Source organism: Delphinus delphis, chromosome 19 (genome assembly GCF_949987515.2).
Source record: "Delphinus delphis chromosome 19, mDelDel1.2, whole genome shotgun sequence".
Classification (NCBI taxonomy): Eukaryota; Metazoa; Chordata; class Mammalia; order Artiodactyla; family Delphinidae; genus Delphinus; species Delphinus delphis.
The window spans coordinates 23,964,390-23,986,712 of record NC_082701.1 but is presented as its reverse complement, the minus strand read 5'-3'; the positions used below and the strand labels follow the sequence as shown (position 1 = coordinate 23,986,712).

Genomic DNA, 22,323 nt, shown 5'->3' with positions numbered 1-22,323 from the left:
ATCCAAAAATTAATATATATACAAAATACAAAAGAAATCTCCCTTTAGCTAAAAGTCTGTTGTCTCTACCACATCTTTCTTTATACCATCTTTCGTTCTTCTTTTAATTTTTATTTTAATCAGAGATACATATATATATGTACATCGTTAAACAACTCAAAGAATTCCAGAAGCCTTACAAAGACAGACAGAAGTCCTTGTATTTTTTCTTTTGGTATTTCCCTTCGTGTTTCTAACAAAATCCCAAAATGGCTGAATTTTTAGCTGTAAGTATGACTTACGGAAGTTGAAGATTTAGCCCATACACATACACATCATCTCCCTCCCTCGTGTTCCCAATACAGATGCTGTCTCACCTTTTACGAGATCGTTAAGTACTTGTATTATTATGACTATGAAAATGTTATTCACAGCTGAGCCATGTTGTGTACTACGATACTGTTTCCTATCTTGAATAACTTTATTTTCTCTGGAATTAAACTTGTCTCGGGCTTCCCTGGTGGCGCAGTGGTTGAGAGACCGCCTGCCGATGCAGGGGACACGGGTTCGTGCCCCGGTCCGGGAAGATCCCACATGCCGCAGAGCGGCTGGGCCCGTGAGCCATGGCCGCTGAGCCTGCGCGTCCAGAGCCTGTGCTCCGCAACGGGAGAGGCCACAACAGCTAGAGGCCCGCGTACCGCAAAAAAAAAAAAAAAAAAAAAATACACATGCACCCCAATGTTCATTGCAGCACTATTTACAGTAGCCAGGACATGGAAGCAACGTAAATGCCCATCGACAGACAAATGGATAAAGAAGATGTGGTACATATATACAATGGAATATTACTCAACCATAAAAAGGAACGAAATTGGGTCATTTGTAGAGACATGGATGGGTCTAGAGACTGTCATACAGAGTGAAGTAAGTCAGAAAGAGAAAACCAAATATCGTATATTAACACATATACGTGGAACCTAGAAAATGGTACAGATGAACCGGTTTGCAGGGCAGAAATTGAGACACAGAAGTAGAGAAAAAACGTATGGACACCAAGCAGGAAAAGCGGCAGTGGATGGGGATTGTGGTGTGATGAATTGGGAGATTGGGATTGACGTGTATACACTAATGTGTATAAAATGGATGACTAATAAGAAAAAATAAAAAATAAAAGAATTTCTCCCTCTCAGTGTTTTAATTTTGGAAAAAAATCAACCCTATTAAGGTGTCGTTTACACACAATAAAAGGAAACTATTTAAGTGTGATAAAATTTGACAAATTAGTAACCCATGTAGGGACTTCCCTGGTGGCGTAGTGGATAAGACTGTACTCCCAATGCAGGGGGCCTGGGTTCAATCCCTGGTCAGGGAACTAGATCCCACATGTATGCCACCACTAAGGAGCCCAGGAGCCGCAACTAAGACCTGATGCAACCAAATGAATAAACCTTTTTTAAAAACTCATGTAACCACCACCACAATCAAGATATAGAAAATTCTCACCACCCCAGAAAGTTCCCTTGAGCCCACCTGCAGTCCATCACCCCCTTTTCCTGGTCCCAAGCACCCACCATTCTGCTTTTTGACACTATAGATTAGACTTGTCCTTTCTTGAGTTTCATATAAATGGAATTTTACGATGTTCACTCTTTCGCACCTGGCTTCTCTCACTAAGAATAATGGTTTTGAGACTTCCATATTGCTGCCGTATCAGTCAGTCATCTCTTCTCGTTGCTGGGTAGTATTCCGCTGCACACCACAGATTTCTATTTATTCAGTGACAGACAGTGGGGTTGCTCCCAGTTTGGAGTTATTAGGAAGAAAGCGGATATGAACATTTGTGCACAAGTCTTTGTACGGACACAGGTTTTTGTTTCTTTGGGATAAATATCTAGGAATGAAATTGCTGAATTGTACAGTAAATATATGTTGAATTTTATAAGAAAATGCCAGATAGTTTTCCAAAGTGGTGGTGCTCACAGTTCCACCAGCAGTGTTCCAGTTACTCTAGATTCTTACCAGGAGTTCATATTTTTAGGCTTTTCCATTTTAATCATTTTAGAGGGTATATAGTAGTAACTTGTTATGGTTTTAAGTTGCATTTCCTTGATGACTAATGATACTGAGCATCTTCTCATGTGTTTGTTAGCTTTTTGATGAACTAACTTCGATGAAGTGTCTATTCAAATCTTTTGTCTATTTTTTTTTTTTAATTGGGTTTGTATTCTTGTTCTTGAGTTGTAAGAGTTCTTTCCATGTAGTGGATACAAGTCCTTGGTCATATAAATACATTGCAGATATTTTCTCCCAGTTTGTAGCTTAAATTTTTTTTCTTAACAGTCTGTTTCAAAGAACAGAAGTTTAAATTTTAATGGAGTCTAATTTATCCATTTTTTTCTTCTATGATTTGTGCTTTTTTTGTCCTATGTAAGAAATTCTTACCATGGTCATGAAGATTTTGTCCTGCTTTTCTTCTAGAAGTTTTATGGTTTTAGCTTTTTTCCCCCTAAATTTATTTATTACTTTATTTATTTATTTTGCCTGTGTTGGGTCTTCATTGCTGCATGCAGGCTTTCTCTAGTTGTGGCCAGCGGGGGCTACTCTTCGTTGAGGTGCATGGTCTTCTCATTGCGGTGGCTTCTCTTGTTGCAGAGCACAGGCTCTAGGCACGTGGGCTTCAGTAGTTGTAGCACACGGGCTCAGTAGTTGTGGCTCTCAGGCTTTAGAGTACAGGCTCAGTAGTTGTGGCACATGGGCTTAGTTGCTCCATGGCACGTGGGATCTTCCCGGAGGACCAGGGCTCAAACCCGTGTCCCCTGCATTGGCAGGCGGATTCTTAACCACTGTGCCACCAGGGAAGCCCCTGGTTTTAGCTTTTATGTTTGGGTCCATGATCCACTTCAGGTTAATTTGTGTGTGTGGAGTAGGATAAGGGTCAAGTATTTTCATTTTTCCATCTGGATATTCACTGTGCCATTTTTGAAAAGACTATCTATTTGCCATTGAATAACATCGTCATCTTTGTAAAAACAAAACAAAACAAAAAACCAAAAACTGACCACAGATGTGTGCGTTTATTTCTGGATTCTCTGTTCCTTTGAGAATCAATACCACGCCTTCTAGATTACTGTAGCTTTACGGATGAATGGACACTATATCCTCTGTGTACACTAAACCTTCCAACCTTGTTCTCTTTTTCAAAATTGTTTCACCAATTCTAGGTTCTTTGCAATTCCATATAAATTTTAGAATTAACTTGTGAATTTTAACAAAAAAAAAAAGAAAGAAACTTGCTGGAATTTTGTTTGGGATCACTTTGAATCGATAGATTAATGTGAGAAGAATTGATATTTTAATAACATTGAATTTTCTCTTCAATGAATATGGTATATCTCTCCATTTCTTTTAGGCCTTTAAAATTTTTTCTTAGCAATGTTTGTAGTTTTTATCAGACAGGTGGTATTGAATTTATCCCTAAGTATTTCATGGTTTTGGTGCTATTGTAAAGGGTGTTTGTGACTTTCAGTTTCCATCTTTCAGTTTGTTGTTCAGTTTGTGTATTAACCTTACTTCTTTCATCCTTGCTAAACTCACTTATCGATTCTGATAGTTTCTTTTTAAAATTTTTAGGATTTTCTACATACACAATAAATAAAAGCAGTTTTACTTCATCTTTTCCAATCTGTATGCCTCCTATTTATTTTTCTGTGCCTGTTGTAACTATCATGCTGGCAAAGATCTCCTAACGTTGAATAGAAGTGACAGAAGTGTGTATCTTTGCCTTGTTTTTTAAATGTATTTATTTATTTTTGGCTGCGTTGGGTCCTTGTTGCTGCACGCTGGCTTTCTTTTAGTTGTGGTGCGTGGGCTTCTCATGGCGGTGGCTTCTCTTGTTGCGGAGCACAGGCTTTAGGCATGCGGGCTTCAGTAGTTGTGGTGCATGGGCTCAGTAGTTGTGGCTCCACGGCACGTGGGATCTTCCCGGACCAGGGCTCAAACCCGTGTCCCCTGCACTGGCAGGCTGATTATTAACCACTGCGCCGCCAGGGAAGCCTTTGGCTTGTTCTTGATTTTAAGGGAAAACATCTTTCATCTCTACTTATTTTTCTTAATAGCATCTTGTTCTAGTTTCATGCATGGTAGAATCTTTCTCTTTATCTGAGGATATCAATTATAGGGTGGGTTGGTTGGTTGGTTGGTTGTGGCTGGTTTAGATTTTCCATGCTCTTTGCCTTGTCTCTGATTCTGCCAAGTTTTTTGTTTGTGTTGCTTTTGTTTTGTTTTTGTTTTGCTTAGTTGTTTCTGTTTGCTTTGTTGTTCTTTTTCATGTTATGGCTTTTCTCAAATGGACTTACGTCACTTGTCTGTTCATACTTGAAAGTGAGGTACTGCAGACTGCTGGTTAGTCCCCAAATCCTTTCTTCCTTGATAATTAATAAATAAATTAATTAATTAATTAAATTTATTTAAAAAAGCAATGCCACTCTTCTCATTAAATCTTTTTATTTGGGAAACTATATTTTTTATAAAAACGTGTTAAAACGATGAGTTTACTGTTGTTATTTTTCAATGAGTAAGTAAATATTTAAAAAAAATTTTCATTTTAACTTGACTGTATATACTCCATCTTTTTTTTTTTAATATATAAATTTATTCATTTATTTATTTTTGGCTGCGTTGGGTCTTCATTGCTGCGTGCGGGCTTTCTCTAGCTGAGGCAAGCAGTGGCTACTCTCTGTTGTGGTGCGTGGGCTTCTCATTGCAGTGGCTTCTCTCTGTTGCCGAGCACGGGCTCTAGGCGTGCAGGCTTCAGTAGCTGTGGCACGCGGGCTCAGTTGCTGTGGTGCATGGGTTTAGTTGCTCGGCAGCGTGTGGGATCTTCCCGGACCAGGGCTCGAACCCATATCCCCTGCATTGGCAGGCAGATTATTAACCACTGCGCCACCAGGGAAGTTCCCATCTTTTTGTTTTAATTGAAGTATAGTTGATTTACCATGTTGTGTTACTTTCAGGTGTACAGGATAGTGATTAACATATACACACTACTATATATAAAATAGATAATCAACAAGGACCTACTGTATAGCACAGGGAACTATACTCAATATTTTGCAATAACCTATAAGGAAAAAGAATCTGAAAAAGAATCTGTATACATTATACTTATATATGCTTATTTCACCATTGTAATGTTGGGTAGCACTCCCAGTCCCATTCACTAGCTATGCTTCAGCCACATTTGGTTCCTTCAGTGGACCAAGGTCCAGCCTGCCTGAAGGTCTTTGCACTGTAGGGAAAACGCTCCACCGTGGCGCCCTGGCAACCTTACGGGTCTCAACATAGTTCATATCGACAGCGCTGAAACTTCAGTGGAATTTGTCTTACAGAGCACCGTGTGATCCTCCTGGGACAAAAGGGAGCTTGTGAGGAGCTGCTACAAGGCCATTTCTCACTTGCTTCCCTAGGCACGGGAAAGCTGTCATGAGACAGTTTCTCATAGCCTCTGGGTTCTGGTGAGGTCTGAGGCTTTCTGTCTCGCGACCACCACCACCACCACCACCACCCCACCCCCGTGCACCAAGGATACAGCAGCAAACACTAATCCTGCTTAGCTGCAGCAGGGCACTGGCTCCTCAGAAACAGAGTGTCCTAACATTAGCCCCCATTTGTTTCAGCGTCGCCCTACACAAGGGCCACGACGAGCTGGCTCCTTCGGCTACTCTTCCTCCTGGTGTCTGTAAGTAATAAACTGTCTGAATCTAAAAAGGGCTCCTCATCTCTTTACCAGCCAAATCTATTTGCACATGCTATTCCCTCTGCCTGAAGGCAACCTCCCATCCCACACAACCTTTTTTTTAAAAGTCAATTTATTTGTTTATTTATTTATTTTTGGCTGCATTAGGTCTTTGTTGCGGCACGCGGGCTTTCTTCAGTTACGTCGAGCAGGCGTACTCTTCGTTGCGGTGCACGGGTTCTAGGCGCACGGGCTTCAGTAGCTACGGCACGCGGGCTCAGTAGTTGTGGCACACGGGCCTAGTTGCTCCGCGGCATGTGGGATCCTCCTAGACCAGAGCGCAAACCCGCGTCCCCTGCATTGGCAGGGGGACTCCCAACCACTGCACCACCAGGGAAGCCCGCACGCCACCTTTCATGTCTAACTCCTTTACATCTTGCCCTAAATGTCATCTCCTCATGGAGGCCTCCTTGACCAGCTCACTCAAAAGAGACCCTTTGTGTCAGACACGGTTGGTTGCAATTCCAACATCCATCCTCCCTTGCATCCAGTTCCTTGCTAACAAGAACCCCCATTTTGATTTGTTAGCGTATTAGGCAGTCATGTGGTTTAGGAGAAGCCAGCCCTCCCCAGTCCCAGAGGTAAACTCTTGGCTCATCCAATTCCAACATTGCAATGCCATTCCTTTGCCAATGACTTGTCTAGAAATAGGCAGATGATACAATTCTGCCTAATAACTCAGAGGTGGATGTCTGGTTGGGTGCTTCTGGGAAACTTTACCTAGCTCTTATAAAGGGACCCAAAACGTGACATGTCCTTTTCCTGCCTTCTGACCTTTGGTTATTGCTGTGTGAGAACATTAAGCTTGGACCTTCTACAGTCATCCTGTGACCTTGCGGGGACAAGCATGAGAAAGAAAGTCAACATCTGAAGATGGCAAAGCTGAAAGATGGAAAGATTCTGCAGCATTGATGGCCTTGGTGAGCCACTAAATTAACCAACCCCAGACCTGCTCTCCCGTGGGACTTGTTATTTGATATATCTCTTTATTGTTTGTCAGTTGAGTCCACTTTTCTATTACTTGCAATCAAAGCCTTCTTTACCGGTTCACCGTCTTCCTGTTATCTGTTTGTTTCCTCATGAAGCTAGTCAAAATTCCATATCATTTATTTCTTCGTGTACTTGTCTTTCTCTGTATACACCAGCCTCCCTTTAACCCAGAATGTAAACTCCATGAGGACAGGGGCCCTCTCCATCTTCTGCATCACTTATCCCCAATGTCTAGCGAGACACAAGAGGCCTCCAAAATATGTGTTAAATGAAGAAAAAGAGATGCTTTTCTATAATTATTTGCTTTAATTACCATCCTTCCCATGTTAGCAATGAGCCTGGCAGTAGAATCAACCTTTGTTTACATATTACTTACAGATCACACGTTCCCACAGCTTGGAAAAGCACTGGCTATGATATCATACATATCTGCCATTTACCAGCTGTGTGACTGTAAGCAAGTTACTTGACGTCTCTGAATCTTCATTTCTTCATTTCCAAAAGGGTCATGTGAAAATAGGGTTAAATAAGATTCTGTCTTTATGAAGCAATTGGTCCACAGGCAGTGTTCGAGATGTATTTGTTCCTATCTTCAACCTGTACACCAGTCTGGGAAGAAGAGCTGAAGGGGAAAATGCTCTGTGTAGCAACAAATTGGATCCACTCCTAAAGCTGGTGCATCAGTGCTGCTCTGTCCCTAATTTCTGCCTCAGCACAATTAAATTCTTCCCAGATATCCTCCTCATTATCCTTATACTTCATCCTCCCCACCTCTCCACCCACAACTAGCCCAGGTCCACACGATGCCCTCATGTCACGTGAGCTTTCCTGTTGCCTTTGCTTCCCAGGACACAGTGTGGGGAAATGGAAAGAATATAGGGCTTAGACCTAGAAGACGTGTGTTCCGGTCCAGTCTGGCTCTGACTAGGTGAGTGACCCTGAGGAAGGGTCATTTAACCTCTGAACCTCGACTTCCTTATCTGTAGAGGGATAACAGACTGTAATGATACTCAAGCGGGATGCTGTAGATACACAGACTTGAAAGTTATAAAACATTCAAAAACTGATTTCTTTTCATATTTCCAGCATTCCTGCTAGTGAGGTTAGAATAGAAGCAGACAATACTAAGGCTATTCTTACAGGATTCCAGAGCATCCCGCCTTGCGTTTCCTGGCCACAGCCTGCCTAACCAGCTACTTCAACGCCCCTCATTATTCATTCATTCAGCAAATACTTATTGAGTGTCCACTGTGTGCCAAGCACTGTCGTATGTTCTAGGAATAGAACAATGAAGACAGCGGACTAAACACTCAGCTCTCATACAGCTTGCATTCTGGTAGGCAGAGGAAAAGACTGTGGGCAGTTAGGGCAAACCCATACCACCTGAAGAGAGCTGCCACGTATATCTCTGGTCATTTGGCATCCCACTGGTGCCAAGTGGAGACAAAGAAGAGGGACAACCGCAAAAAAAAAAAGAAAGAAAAAAAATTGGGCTTCCCTGGTGGTGCAGTGGTTAGGAGTCCGCCTGCCAATCTTGGGGGCGCGGGTTCGTGCCCCGGTCCGGGGGGATCCCACATGCCGCGGGGCGGCTGGGCCCGTGAGCCATGGCCGCTGAGTCTGTGCGTCCGGAGCCTGTGCTCCGCAACGGGGCGGGCCACGGCGGTGGGAGGCCCGCGTACCGCAAAAAAAAAAAAAAAAAAAAAAAAAAAAAGGGGGACAGAAAGGAAAGGAATGCGGGAAAAAGAAGTTGAAGGAATCCAATCATACTAGAATCCAGAAATGGGCCTGGTTTCATTAAAATTAAGTGTCCGTACACCACTTAGCTACCCCAGCTAAGAATGCAAAACAACAAATCTAATTATGAGGGAATATCAGACAAACTCAAAATGAGAAACATTCTTTTTTTTTTCTATTTTAATATAATAAAGGCAAGGAAGGCTGAGGACAAATTAAAGGAGACTAAAGAGACATGAAAAATAAATATAGTACCTAATCTTAGACTGCTTCCCGTATTGGGTGGTGGGAGGGGGTGAGAAGACTGCTATGAAGTTCATTATTAGGTCAACGGAAGAAAATGGAATGCAGAGGGTAGATTAAACTTTTTCAAGTTACATAAAAGGATATGCTTATTCTTAGAAAATACAAAGAGAGAGAAGAAGAGAGGGAGGGAGAGAAGAAGGGAACAAATGGTAAGATGTGAAAATGAATAAACAGAAACCTCATTTTAAATTGAGTCAGGAGGCCAGAAGGGGGAACTCTCACACCCTACCAACAGGTAGAAACCCAACAGGAAGAGATAGCTTTGCATCTCCAACAGGAAGATACTTTACTATCCAGCAGGGAGAAGGAAAATATTCCCTTTGCCTGAATTTCTCCTTGCCCAGCAGCAGCCCAGTCAATAAGAGACTGTCACAACTCAGCCAATGAAAAGCCACTACACTTTCAAATTCCCAGTTTCCTCCAACTCTTTGTTTATGACAGCCCCTCCCAACTCCCCCTTCTCCACTATAAAAGAAAGGTCCTCTCCTTTGTTCTGCAGACTTGCCTGTGCGTTGCCATAGATTACATGTCCAGAATTGCAATTCTTTGCTGTTCCCAAATAAACCCAATTTGCTGATAAAATAACCTGCTGTTTTATTGTTTTAGATCAAAAAACCAAATGGAGCAAATTGTTAGCAATAGGTGAATTTGAGTAAACATGTGTTCCCTGTACTATCCTTGCAACTTCTCCAAATACGACTTAAAAAAAAAAAGAAATGTCACCTTGCACCAGCCAGAATGACCATCATCAGAAAATCTACAAACAATAAATGCTGGAGAGGGTGTGGAGAAAAGGGAACCCTCATACACTGTTGGTGGGAATGTAAATTGATTCAGCCACTACGAAAAACAGTATGGAGGTTCCTTAAAAAACTAAAAATAGAACTACCATATGACCCAACAATCCCACTACTGGGCATATACCCAGAGAAAACCATAATTCAAAAAAACACATGCACCCCAACGTTCATAGCAGCACTATTTACAATAGCCAGAACATGGAAGCAACCTAAATGTCCATCAGCAGAGGAATGTATAAAGAATATGTGGTACATATATACAATAGGATATTACTCAGCCATAAAAAGGAATGAAATTGTAGAGACGTGGATGGACCTAGAGAGTGTCATACAGAGTGAACTCAGAAAGAGAAAAGCAAATATCATATAACAACGCGTATATGTGGAATCTAGAAAAACGGTATAGATGATCTTATTTGCAAAGCAGAGACACAGAGTAGAGAACAAATGTATGGATACCAAGGGGGAAAGGGGTTGGGTGGGAGGAATCGGGAGACTGGGATTGACACAGATACATTATTGATACTATGTATGAAATAGACAACTAATGGGAACATACTGTATACCACAGGGAACTCTACCTAATGCACTGTGGTAACCTAAATGGGAAGGAAGTCCAAAAGGGACGGGATATCTGTATGTGTATGGCTGATTCATTTTGTTGCGCAGTGGAGGCTAACACACCATTGTAAGGCAACCATACTCCAATAAAAATTAATTTAAAATAAATGAATAAAATTCAGTAGAAAATTAACCACCATTTTTAGACAAAAAAAAAAAAAAAAAGGTGTCCACAGGACCCAGACTCAGCCCAACCCCTTTTTTAATTGGTGCATGAACCTGAATGACTCCCTTCCTCTCTCTGGGTCTCATTTTCTAGTCCAGGTGGTCTCTAAGGCTCTCTCTGGTCTGGCAATCAAGGTCCCACAACTCAGGTCGCTTCTAGATAGGTCTTTGGAAAGAAGCCAGCCCTTCGATCTCTCAGCCCACCAGTTACTTCACCGCGACTTTCTGCAGCGTGCTCACCCGCCCTCTTTCATCAGCCCTAAACTTGCCCTTGCACTTCTCTGCCACCAGCCAGCAGGCCCAGCCCCTCCTTCCGAGGGCTTTAGCGTCCACCTTCTCGCAGGCTCCAAATCTGTTCAGGACAGGCACGTGCATTTATCCCTCAAGAAACTACAGCACCCAAAAGGCTTTGCGGCAACCTCTGGGCCTTCAGTACCACCAAAGAGAAAGGTTTTTCAGTGCGGGCCAGCCGCTGCATGGCTTTTTGGAAATTGTAGTTCATCTGCGAAGAGCCCAGGAACTAGGGTAAGGCTGCAAGCCACCCTTCCCAGAATGCACAGCGCTCGTCCCCACCAATCGGAGGCACGGATCTTGGAAGGAAGGCGGGGAAGAGGGGAGCTGCCCGGCGCACGCGCAATATGTTTGGCTGGGGAATTCATGTGGAGGTCAGAGTGGGAGCAGGTGAGAATGCAGAGGAGTTGCAGCGGCCCGCGTCCGGGCGTCTCCGCAGTCCCCCTCTGCACTCCCATTAACCCCAGGTTTGGGCGGGCGGGGTCCATGCGTGGGTCCGCCTCGTGTCGGAGGGGAAAGGGGGTGAGCACGGGAGGAGCCAGGGGTTGCGTAGAGTGAGGTAGGTGTGTATGGGGCCAGAGTGAGGAATAATCTAGAAGCTCTTAGGAATGGAAAAGCTGAGGGGTCGGGACTGGGCATCCTGGTCTCAGGAAAGATTTAAGTGCACGGGGAGAGATGAAGGTAGAGACGTTGAGGTCTGGGGAGGAGGTAGGGAGGCTGAAGTGGACGACGGCAATGGGGCGGAGCGAGACAAAGTTAAGTGGAGTAGATTCTAGTGAGGTCAGCCGTGCTCGCGCCCACCCCGCCTCAGCCCCCCTACCCCCACCCGTTCCAGGGCTCTCCCTCGGGGTGCAGTTGTTTAGGGCCTTTCTGGCCCGATTGGTTCTCGTGATATGTTGACCCCAGAACGTCATTCTTAACGCCTGATTTTGGGAAGCCGCGTGGTGAGGAGTTAAGATGTGCCTTCTAGAATTAGACCTCTAGGTTCTAATCCTGGTAGCCCTCCTCATAGCTGCGTGATCTTAGGCTCCTGGTGTCACTTAACACTTCTGTGTGCCTCAGTTTCCTCATCTGTAGTTATCTACTTCATACGGGTTGGTGTGAGGATTAAATATGGAAATTGCTGTTAGAAGACTACCTAGTATAAAGGTCAGCTATTATGGTTATTTTGTTCTTGGAATCACATGCTTTTCTGAACCAGAATTGCACAGAACCAGCCTCGCAGCCTCTGTCCTGGGGCCTGACTGTCCAGGAAATGGGAGGGTGTTTGGTGTGGGGCTAAGTTCTCTATGGGTATCAAGCCCATGCCTCCTTCCAATTTTGAACCAAGGACCCCAGACCCTTTCTCTTAAGTAGTAGAGAAAGAAGAAAGAGCGCAGAGGAATCGAGTATACACTTATACAAGCTGCAGAGTGTTATTTATGAAACGTCCTTCAGTCGATAATTTAGAGCTCTCAAGAGTGGGGGAAGAAACAGCCAACTCGACAGGTACATGTGATGCCTCAGAGAGGGCTTTACTCTGAGGATTTTGGGATTGAATTGTTTTGTTTTTACCCACTTAGGTGTGAGCAGGCCCAGCAGAAGGAGACATGGCTGCCAAAGTGTTTGAGTCCATTGGCAAGTTTGGCCTGGCCTTAGCCGTTGCAGGAGGCGTGGTGAACTCTGCCTTGTATAATGGTGAGGCGCTGAGGGGTGGTGGGTCACTGCCCTTTGCCAGAGGACTTCTATTGGTCTGCATAGCCTGTGTGACACTCCTGTTGGCAGCCGCTGTCCGTGAATGTGTTTGTGACCAAGAGGGCTCACCTGCTGCCATCCTGCACCACATGGTTGCATCAGGGCCTCTGTCCTTGTAGCCATAGGTTCTCCCAGAGCCTTTATTCACCAAGAGCCTCCCAGCCCAGCTGGACATTTCCACCTGCTCTTGTGAATTTAAAGTGATGCTGCAGCGGAGTGCCAGGATTTCGCTGGCCAGCTGAAATGGAGAGCTCGTTGGTTCTCTTCTGCCTGTGTGTGGAATAACTCAGCAAGGGTTTTAGCCCTTCGGTGACCTTGTCCTGAGTAGGAGCTTTGCTCTGGTGTGGTTGAGTCTTTCCAGAGAAAATATCTTTGAGGTGCACTGCCCAGCTTTTAACAGTGTGCTGGGTGTTTAAGATGGCTTTTCCACTTTTCTTTGTGACCTTAGGCAAGTCACTTTCCCCTCCGCAGGCCTCAGCTTTCTCATTGGTCAAGCCACAGGATCGAACTGCTTTATGTCTAAGACCCCCTCCACCTCTGATACTCTCTAGCTTTCACTGTTGGAAAGTAGCAGTAGATCGACCCACCTCATGTGTGACCCTGACAAGAGGAGGATTACTTTCAGAGTGAAGGTGTTTGGGCCAACTGTAATGTCTAAAAAGGCAGAGACAGAAACCAGCTGGTCAGAAAAGCCTGCTCTTGGGCTGCCCTGGTGGCACAGTGGTTAAGAATCTGCCTGCCAATGCAGGAGTCACGGGTTCGATCCCTGGCCCAGGAAGATCCCACGTGCTGTGGAGCAACTAAGCCCATGTGCCACAACTACTGAGCCTGCGCTCTAGAGCCCGTGAACCACAATTACTGAGCCTGTATGCCACAACTACTGAGCCTGCGCTCTAGAGCCCGTGAACCACAATTACTGAGCCTGTGTGCCACAACTACTGAAGCCCGCGTGCCTAGAGCCTGTGCTCCACAACAAGAGAAGCCCGTGCACCACAACGAAGAGTAGCCCCCGCTCACCACAACTAGAGAAAGCCCGTGCACGGCGAAGACCCAACGCAGCCAAAAATAAAATAAATAAAAATAAAATTAAAAATTTATTAAAAAAAAAGAAAAGAAAGAAAAGCCTGCTCTCCTTCTGTGGCGCAGCTTTATACTCTGATCTTTTTGGCCACCCCTGCATAGCCAAACAGTAGTCACCATTACTAATTTCTTTCTGAATCATCAAGACAGCTCTGTAACCCCTTCAAAACTTAGAGAAACCAATCTATTGGAAAGAAAAAGTGGGGCCTTCCATATTTTAGGATCGCCATAGGGAGGATGCTGCTTCCGGAAACACTGAGTTAAATTGGAACCAGGATGGACTGTGGTAACAGTGAAGACTGGTGAGTTTTAGAAAGAAGTTTTGGGAGGTGGTTAATCAGAACATCAGCAGCCAGTTGTTTCAAGGAGAAAGGATGCTGAGGAACAGATCCTGTTACCGAAGTCCTTGGGAGGACATGTGGGATGGGAAGTGATTGCTTAGTTTTATAGCTGTTCAGAGGCCTCTGGAGACCAGAAGTGTAGGAAGAAAGAGCAGGAGAGGGAGACTTAATAAATGAATGGAAGGCACCAGCGATCTTCCAAAACCATGATCCTTTAGGTTAAAGGGTGAGGGGATTTTTCTGACCCATCCTTATTCTTCATTCCTAGTGGATGCTGGGCACAGAGCTGTCATCTTTGACCGGTTCCGGGGAGTGCAGGACATTGTCGTAGGGGAAGGGACTCACTTCCTCATCCCTTGGGTACAGAAACCAATTATCTTTGACTGCCGCTCTCGACCACGTAACGTGCCAGTAATCACTGGTAGCAAAGGTGAGTCTTGTCTGTGGGTCAGGTAAAGTAGAGAGTGTTAAGGGCTGCTGTGGGATCCCGAACGGGTTGAACTTCTCGTAGTACGAATTCCTGGCATATTTTCCGTGAAGAGTTTTATGTGGCTACAGAGAAAGAAATATACAGGCGTACCTCAGAGATGTTGTGAGTTCGGTCCCAGACCACCGCAACAAAGCACATATTGTGATGAAGCGAGTCACACGAATATTTTGGTTTCCCAGTGCATGTAGTTCACCCCATACTGTGGCCTGTTATGGGTGCAATAGCTTTATCTCTAAAGAAACAATATATATACAATACCTTAATTTAAAAATACCTTATGGCTAAAAAATGCCAACCATCATCAGATCACCATAACAAATATAATAATATCGGGAAAGTTTGAAATATGGCAAGAATTACCAAAATGTGACAGAGATGTGAAGTGAGCAGGTGCTGTTGGAAAAATGGTGCCAATAGACTTGTTTGACACAGGGTTGCCCCAGACCTTCAATTTGTAAAAAATGCAGTGTCTGTGAAGCTCAAGAAAGTGAGGTATGCCTATATACTTAAAATACGCACACAGTTGTACAAATTTAGAGAAATGAACAAAGATATATTTCAAGAGTTACATAGCAATCCAATTTTAAAGAAATCTGAGTGTGCCTTTGCTCCCTCGGTTGACCCTTCCCATCAGTTCTTGTTTCCCAGGGTGACTGTAAACGGATCTCCAGCCGTTCTGTTTGCCTTCACAGCTGACTTACCCTTTGCCTTGCTTTCCAAGGCCTCTGTTTCCAGCAGTGCTGCCCTCACGTTGTTATCTCACAGGCCAAGGCCCACATCCCTGAGAGCAATCTGGTCTGACACGCCACTGGCTTCCCAGCTGGAGCCTGAAATGAATTGCTGTCATGGTTCTCCCCCCGTCGTACACATAGAGGAGCACAGGCAGTAGATGGAACGGCAGGTGCTGTCTTGGCCGTGACGTTTCTGTGCAGCAGGAGGAGGGGGTTGCATGGGTGTTGCTGTTCCTCAGCAGATGTTTGCTTTCTGTCATAGTGGCAGGCTTTGTGCTGGGTCAGAGGGTGGGGTAGTTCAAAGTTGACTAAAGCGGGAGCCTTTAGGAGCTTGGCCTAGCTAGGGAGATAGCCATGTGGACAGGCATCAGCGTGGGGCGCGGGGACTGCAGCATGGAGGGGAAGCCGAGAAGAGAGCTCCCGTGAGGAATGTGCGTCTGCACTGGCACATTAGGATGAGAAGTGCGTCGGGCAGAGGCGGGGAAAGGGTACGTTGGTGTTGACTGATCTGTCCTGTCGCTCCTGGCCAGAGAGAGGAGGAGCCTCCTGTGAAGGGTCTGGCCTGCCTGCTACATCAGAGGAAATCAGCGGTGGGGTGGGGTTAATCAAGAAACATCATATTTTAACTTAAAGGCCTAGTTCTGAACTTTCCTCCTTTTGGGGATTTCTTTCTCTACTGTTTTGCAGTTGTTCTAAGGATACATTATACACCTATCTTCAAAACTTGATAGGAACTTGCAGAGATCAGGGACGGTGTATAACCATTTCCCACTCTGGTGCCTGGTTCAGAACTCATCTCATGGGCGTTTGGTCCATATGGTTGATGACTGCAAGCAGGCCGTGACAGTGCCTTAGCTCCGAGTAGGACTGCATTGTCAGGGGAAGTTGTAATTCCCTCCCTGGGTCCTTTGACTCGGCCAAGTAATGAGAAACGGCCTCTAGATGAGTCTGATAACCCCTTACATCTGTTGCACATTTGACAGAGTGCTTTTATATCTGTTTCCTCCTTCGGTTTCTCCCAACATGCCTGGGAGGCAGATGAAATCATCCCCATTCTTACATGTGAGGAAATAAGCTGAGATGGGCTAAGGCTTAGTGATCCCGCATAATTAGTAAACAGCAGAGTTGAGGCTGCAGCCAGGCCTTAGACTGCTTGTCTGCTGGGCCCACGGTCACCTCTCTGAGGCACACCCTTCCTTGGGCCCCATTCACTGGGCCTTGGAGAGGCCTTACCCTAGAATTCTTGGCATTGGCCTATCTGTTTTCTTAAAATATTCAGTGTTCCAGGCATATCCATGGCAACTGTTAGACGTACAATCTGAATTTACTTATATCAGAGGGCATTCAGGACACACTGAAAAGCTGTCATCACCAGAATCCTTGGAGAAGTTTTTAACGCTGATGCTGTGCTGGGTTCTCTACCAGGGAGACCATGCACAGGTGTGCCTCACCCTCTAGGATCTGATAATCGGCAACTTTACTTATAAATTATAGCAAATTTGGGGTAGGAGAGGTCATAGAAGGCCACTTTGGTGTTTGCTTTTAACTCCAGCACTTCTCCCCTACCCTAAGATTTACAGAATGTCAACATCACCTTGCGCATCCTCTTCCGGCCGGTTGCTAGCCAGCTCCCCCGCATCTTCACCAGCATCGGAGAGGACTACGACGAGCGCGTGCTGCCGTCCATCACCACCGAGATCCTCAAGTCCGTGGTGGTGAGTGAACAGGGCCTCAGCCTCGAGCCCAGCCCCCAGGAGATCGCTAGGTGGCAGGAAGAGCTTGGCGGTGACTGGTTGGGACTCTGCTTCCTCATTATCCTGACCAGCTCCTCTGCCCTCCCTTGGAACCAGGCTCGCTTTGATGCTGGAGAACTGATCACCCAGAGAGAGCTGGTCTCCAGACAGGTGAGCGATGACCTCACGGAGCGAGCAGCAACCTTTGGGCTCATCCTGGATGACGTATCCTTGGTAAGGGTCTTGGGGTGCCTGCAGGGGAGGGTGCCTGGTTCCATATCTGGGTAGACGCTGTGAGGTCCTCCCTTCCGCTTTCCTCAATGAAGGCTTGAAAGCATGGAACCTTCTTGGTGGCACGTGGCAGTCTCCTCGGGTTTGTTTTCAGAAGAAGGTTCTCTTACCTCCCCTGTGCCACAGACATTTTTCTTTTAACTTTTGGCCCTGACCACTAGATTTTTCACCTTCCCCAAACTGAATGTTCCCCCGAGTTCCCCAGGAAGTGATGTCCTGCTAACCCTGTTGGACACAGGCAGAAATTGCCGGGTAGAGACTAGAGAACAGCTGGGATAGTCTTTCTCCCTAGCACAGACCTCCCAGCCTGACCCCGAGGAATTTCCTGACACCTAGGGTCTAAAGCGCAGTCAGGTGAGCTCTGGGACCTCCCCATGAAAGGTGATAGAGTGTAAATGAATGGTTCTGTTTCCCAAAGCCTGGTATGGGAGGCAGGGGCATCTCTGAGGCATAAGCTATCCTCTTGAGACTGTGTGGTCTGTGTATTTATATGACACTGAATGCCGCAATGCAGACAGAAAGCAGTACAGGCAGGATAGCGTTTCAGATCGAGGAGGGTGAGGGGAAGGGGTCGTGTTTCTGATTCTCTGGGGAAAATCATTTGGAGTGATTTGTTCGGGTAGCAAGGTAGAGTGTTTCCCATTCCGTTCTCCTGTGCGTCGCTGGGGAAAGGCAGAGCTTCCCCCTCAGCATCTGTGCAGCTGTTTAAACAGTAACATTCTACATACCCTGTGCTCACCCCGGGGCACTGCTCCACTTGCAGCAACTGCCTTCCAGCCGTGGAAGGGCTCGTGGGCTCCCTCTACTGGCAAGACGCCAGGCTGCAGCCATTTGGCTCCTTGGACCAGAGTGGTTCCTCAGGCTCTCCCACTTAGTGTTAAACACTGTGGCCGTGAGAACACACTAAGTAAAAGCCTGAGGAGAAGCTTGGCATTTTGCTAGACTTTGACCACATACTCCATTCTGGGGAAATGGGGGTTGACCACAAGAAACCATATCTAAGAGGTGTGAGAAGAAAATTAGGTTTCATGGGGAATTTGCTGCCCTCAGCTGGCCCTTTTAGAAAGAAATTTTATTCCTTAATTACGCATTTCTTTTTCATTGCTCAGGATTGTATTTTCTTTCCCAAACTTTGAACAAGAGTCCAGAAATGGAGCAGGCGAGCTAGAACAGCTGCAGTTTAAGAGTTAGCAGGGTTAAAAATTCTGGAAGACATTGGACTGGGATTTACTCTTCAGGAGAAGTTTTGAGCCGCTTATTTTCTTTTTTTAAAGCAGAGGTTGGGAGGGTAGTGGAGGAAATGAAACAAGTAGAATTTGGTAGCAAAACCAATGCTGTTATCCCCTTTATTCTTCCCTTTTAATAAAAAATACAGATAAATTAGACTAGGCATTAGTAGTGCTGAGATCTGTTTCCGTTGTTTGCACTGTCATTACAGATACATCACTTCAGCAAAGTCTCGGTCACTCGTGTTGTTAGGGAAGACCTATGCATAATCAGAATTTTAAACCTTCTCCCGAAGCAATATCTTTACCTGCCTTCTCTGTCTTTTAAACCCTTTATCAGAAGCACTCACACAGGGAAAACCATGATTTGCAAAATCATGATTTGGAAATCGTCTCTCTAGTCCTCTTCCTGTTTTGTGGTGGAGGTGCTGTGAGAAAGCAGTGGCCTGGTTAAGTCATAAGCAGAGAGCATCACACTCCTGAATCCCTGAGAACCAGCTGCATCCCTCACTCAGGGGCTCAGTTTTCCATCTGGCTTCCTGGGGGCTTCAAGCAGGCCATCAAAGGACCTTGGAAGAGCCCTAGTCAGTGGTGGGGGTCCTGGAACCCACAGGTCTCCTCCCCTAGGGAGGTGGTCAATCGAATAGATACCTTCTGGTGCCCGTGGGCTGTGTTCTACCTGAGGGTGCCAGAATGAGGTACAGGAGCACTTTGGGCAGCCAAGGATTCTGGGGTGTGAACTCAGGTTGGGCACGGATGTGGAGGTGGAAGGGCGTTCTGACCTCACATTGTCTCCAGCTGCTAGAGCCATTCGTGGCCTCTTCCTCCAGCGACCGTGCGGGCCCTGCAGCAGCGCTGTCGAAGCCATTACTCTGCCTCATCTCGTGCTCACTCTCTCCCCTTAGACGCATCTGACCTTTGGGAAGGAGTTCACAGAAGCGGTGGAAGCCAAACAGGTGGCTCAGCAGGAAGCAGAGAGGGCCAGATTTGTGGTGGAAAAGGTGAGCACTCAGCCAGATGGCAGGGCCTCTCTCCCCTTTCTCCTTTGCTCAGCCTCCCTGTTTGCTGGGTGGCCTGGAAATTCATCATCTGTCATCTCTTCCGGGATCGTCGGAAGGGGATTGAAGGGACCGTACTCCTGCAATTGGTTCCAGAGTCTTCGGGGTCTAGTCAGGGATATGTGAAGTTATGTTCTTAAATCACGGAAGGGTAATTTTTTTTCCACGTCCCTATGATCAAAAACAGTCTCCCACAAGTAAAAATGTTTCTTCTGAAATATTTTCAGCTTCACTGAGAGGTCATTTTTAACTGTGGTTACATAGTGAAAGCTGACAGCAAAAGGGATCAAACGTTGCACCAGGTGCACTGTCATCACTGGGTTTTTTTCAAGCACTAAATCCATCCAGATGTGTCAGAGTGTGCTGGGGCGCAATATAGTTGCGTAGGGCCTGGTCTTTTGGTCTTTGCAAAGGCGTATTTATTTCATATATTCCCTTCTCCCCACCACTAATTCTCTTGGATTTTTATTCCTAATCCAGGACACCTTAGTCCTTAGAATCAGGCAAAAGAGAGGTATATGGGTAGACATTTAACTTTAGAGAATATAAACTCCATGTGGATGGAGACTTATTTTTTCTTTTTCCACTTTTTTTGCCTCTCTCCAGCACCTAGAACATGTCCCAAACCATGCCTGGGATAGATTCTAGGTATCAATAAACATTTGTTGAGTGGACAGTCCCAGAACCTCAGTTGAACAGCTGTCTGTTCATCTCAGACAGGCTCCACACTGTGTTCTCCTCCCGTGCTTCTGAAGGTCATGCATTGCAGATAGACGTCCTCCTGTTGGTAAGGGTAGGGGGAGCCAGGAGGCCTCGTTCTGCGTGCCTGAGTTCCTGGTCGGGAACCAGTTTAGCCCAAGAGCGACTTTAGGGAGCGTCCCGTGCCTGCCGCTCCTGCTTAGCTGCACTGGTTTTGATGAAAGTCGCTTTGACTTGGGGCTGGAGGGAAAGATGAGGATTAATTCCATCTTTCTTTCTCTCCTGCTTTCCTTGGCCTGGAGTCCTCCTGCCTTGGAGTATGTGGCTGGACTGGGTTGCTATTAATATTATTGAGGCCTTTAAAATAAGACAGCTATTTACATAGCCAACAGAAATATGTCCCTACAGTGGCAAGACAGGAGAGAGGAGGATTGGGTGGACAGTGCTTGTTGACCCTGTCTGGAGGGGGAGGTAAAGTCCCAGAGTTCCTTCGGGACCCGGTGAGGGTGCCTAACGTGGTCCTTTTGAGGCCGTAGCCGCCATCCAGCACCCCAAGATGTGATCTTGGTCTTTCTGCTTCCACCGCCGTAGGCTGAGCAGCAGAAGAAGGCAGCCATCATCTCTGCGGAGGGCGACTCCAAGGCAGCGGAGCTGATCGCCAACTCGCTCACCACTGCGGGCGACGGCCTGATCGAGCTGCGCAAGCTGGAGGCGGCGGAGGACATCGCGTACCAGCTGTCGCGCTCCCGGAACATCACCTACCTGCCCACTGGGCAGTCGGTGCTCCTCCAGCTGCCCCAGTGAGACCCGCACCTCCTGGGCCATCTGGACCACAGCCCCCATGATGCTCACCACCACCTTCCTTCTCCCGCCCCAGAATCACTGTGAAACTTCATGATTGGCTTAAAGTGAAGGAAATAAAAGTAAAATCACTTCGGATCTCTAATTACTTGATCAGGTGAAGCTCTTTCACTCTTCTCATTTCCATCCCCTTTTTTGATCCGCCTCCCTACCCAGAGTTGCCAAGTGCCTACGCAGACCGGCTTGGCTCCCGTCTTTGGGGCCTGCTTGGCGCTCCAGCCGAGGCACTGGCAGTGGGCAGAAGACAGGCAGGGCCATGTGTGTGATGAGCTGGGAGTCAGTGGGCGGCCTGAGTAGACTGGTAGCCTCCAGCCTATCTTTTATTCATGATTTGAGGAAGACGGCATGCGCAGCTGAACAACAACGAACACCGGCCTCGGTTTTTTCCAGTGGTTCCTTCACATACCCAGCTGAAGAGAGGTGCTGGGGAGGGTCAGAGAGGAAGCAATCTGTCTCTTACCATAGGCCGATTCTCTTTAGCTGCGGGGCCAGTGGAAGCACGGATTGAAGAATCTGCCCCTGTGAAGGTGGGTGGGCTGATTTGCTGCCCTACCCCCACCCCAGGGTCCTAAAGCTGGAATGGACTTGGATAATGAGGAAGCAGGCCTGGACCAAGATGTGAGTCCTCTGGCCTCCCTCTCCACCTCCCACCTTGGTGTCTCAAATACCCGGCAGATTTCCAGCTTGAAGGATTGCATCCGGCCGGGACTACATGGGCCTGCCAGAGACGTGTGCATCCGGAGTTCCTGGCTTCCCTTGTTCAGAGACTGCCCTTTCTAGAGGGCTCTGTGCCTGTGCCTTGAAGGAAACAACCACGGGAAGAAAACAAATGTGTGTAAACTGCTATCAATAAATGACACCCAGACCTTCCAGCTCAGTCTTACGGGGTTTTTTTTTGTATGTGTGTGGGAACCGTGGGATCAGAACAGAGCATTCTAGCAGTTTCTGTGTGCACGTTTGTATCGCCAGCTAGGACAGAACCTCCAGCAGGGCAGAAAATGCTTTGGTTTCAGAAAACACTTTGTGCCGTGTTCCAGATCCAGCCCAGCCTGAAACGAATCAGTGGTGTCAAGTGAGGTTGGTTGTTACGTGGGTTCTTAGGCAGTGAGGGGTGGTGGAGGCTCGTTAGCTTCCCCCGTGGCTTTGGGGGCCAACTGGAAAGTTGTAGGCCCGCCCCCTAAATGAGGGGTTGACAAAACGCAGGTGTGCCAAGCCCTCGGCGCACTCTGGTTAGACTTCTACATACATGAGGTGGCTTCGGGTGCCCTGCCTGTTGCGGGCTTGTATTGCTTATTCTGCTTTGCTTTGATGAAGAAAGGCCTTGGCCTTTGAAGGGGGGCCGGGTTTATGCACTTTGAGTGGTGGGGAGGGAAAGCGGACCTACGATTGAGAAATGGGT

At 46.5% G+C, this 22,323-nt stretch overlaps 1 protein-coding gene across 2 annotated transcripts; it reads left to right on the top strand.

Annotated features, from left to right (window-relative positions):
* Window positions 1–10,995: 10,995 nt before the first annotated feature.
* Window positions 10,996–21,790, top strand: PHB1 (prohibitin 1). 2 transcript variants are annotated; one of them, XM_059998730.1, is made up of 7 exons: window positions 10,996–11,070; window positions 12,243–12,357; window positions 14,104–14,265; window positions 16,629–16,771; window positions 16,907–17,023; window positions 19,212–19,307; window positions 20,655–21,790. In XM_059998730.1, exons 2-7 carry the CDS (start codon window positions 12,270–12,272, stop codon window positions 20,865–20,867), a joined length of 819 nt encoding a protein of 272 aa, XP_059854713.1. In that variant the 5' UTR covers window positions 10,996–11,070; window positions 12,243–12,269; the 3' UTR covers window positions 20,868–21,790. The 2 variants fall into 2 exon arrangements, with proteins under 2 accessions (XP_059854713.1, XP_059854714.1); XM_059998731.1 differs by lacking the exon at window positions 10,996–11,070 and adding an exon at window positions 11,074–11,147.
* Window positions 21,791–22,323: the final 533 nt, after the last annotated feature.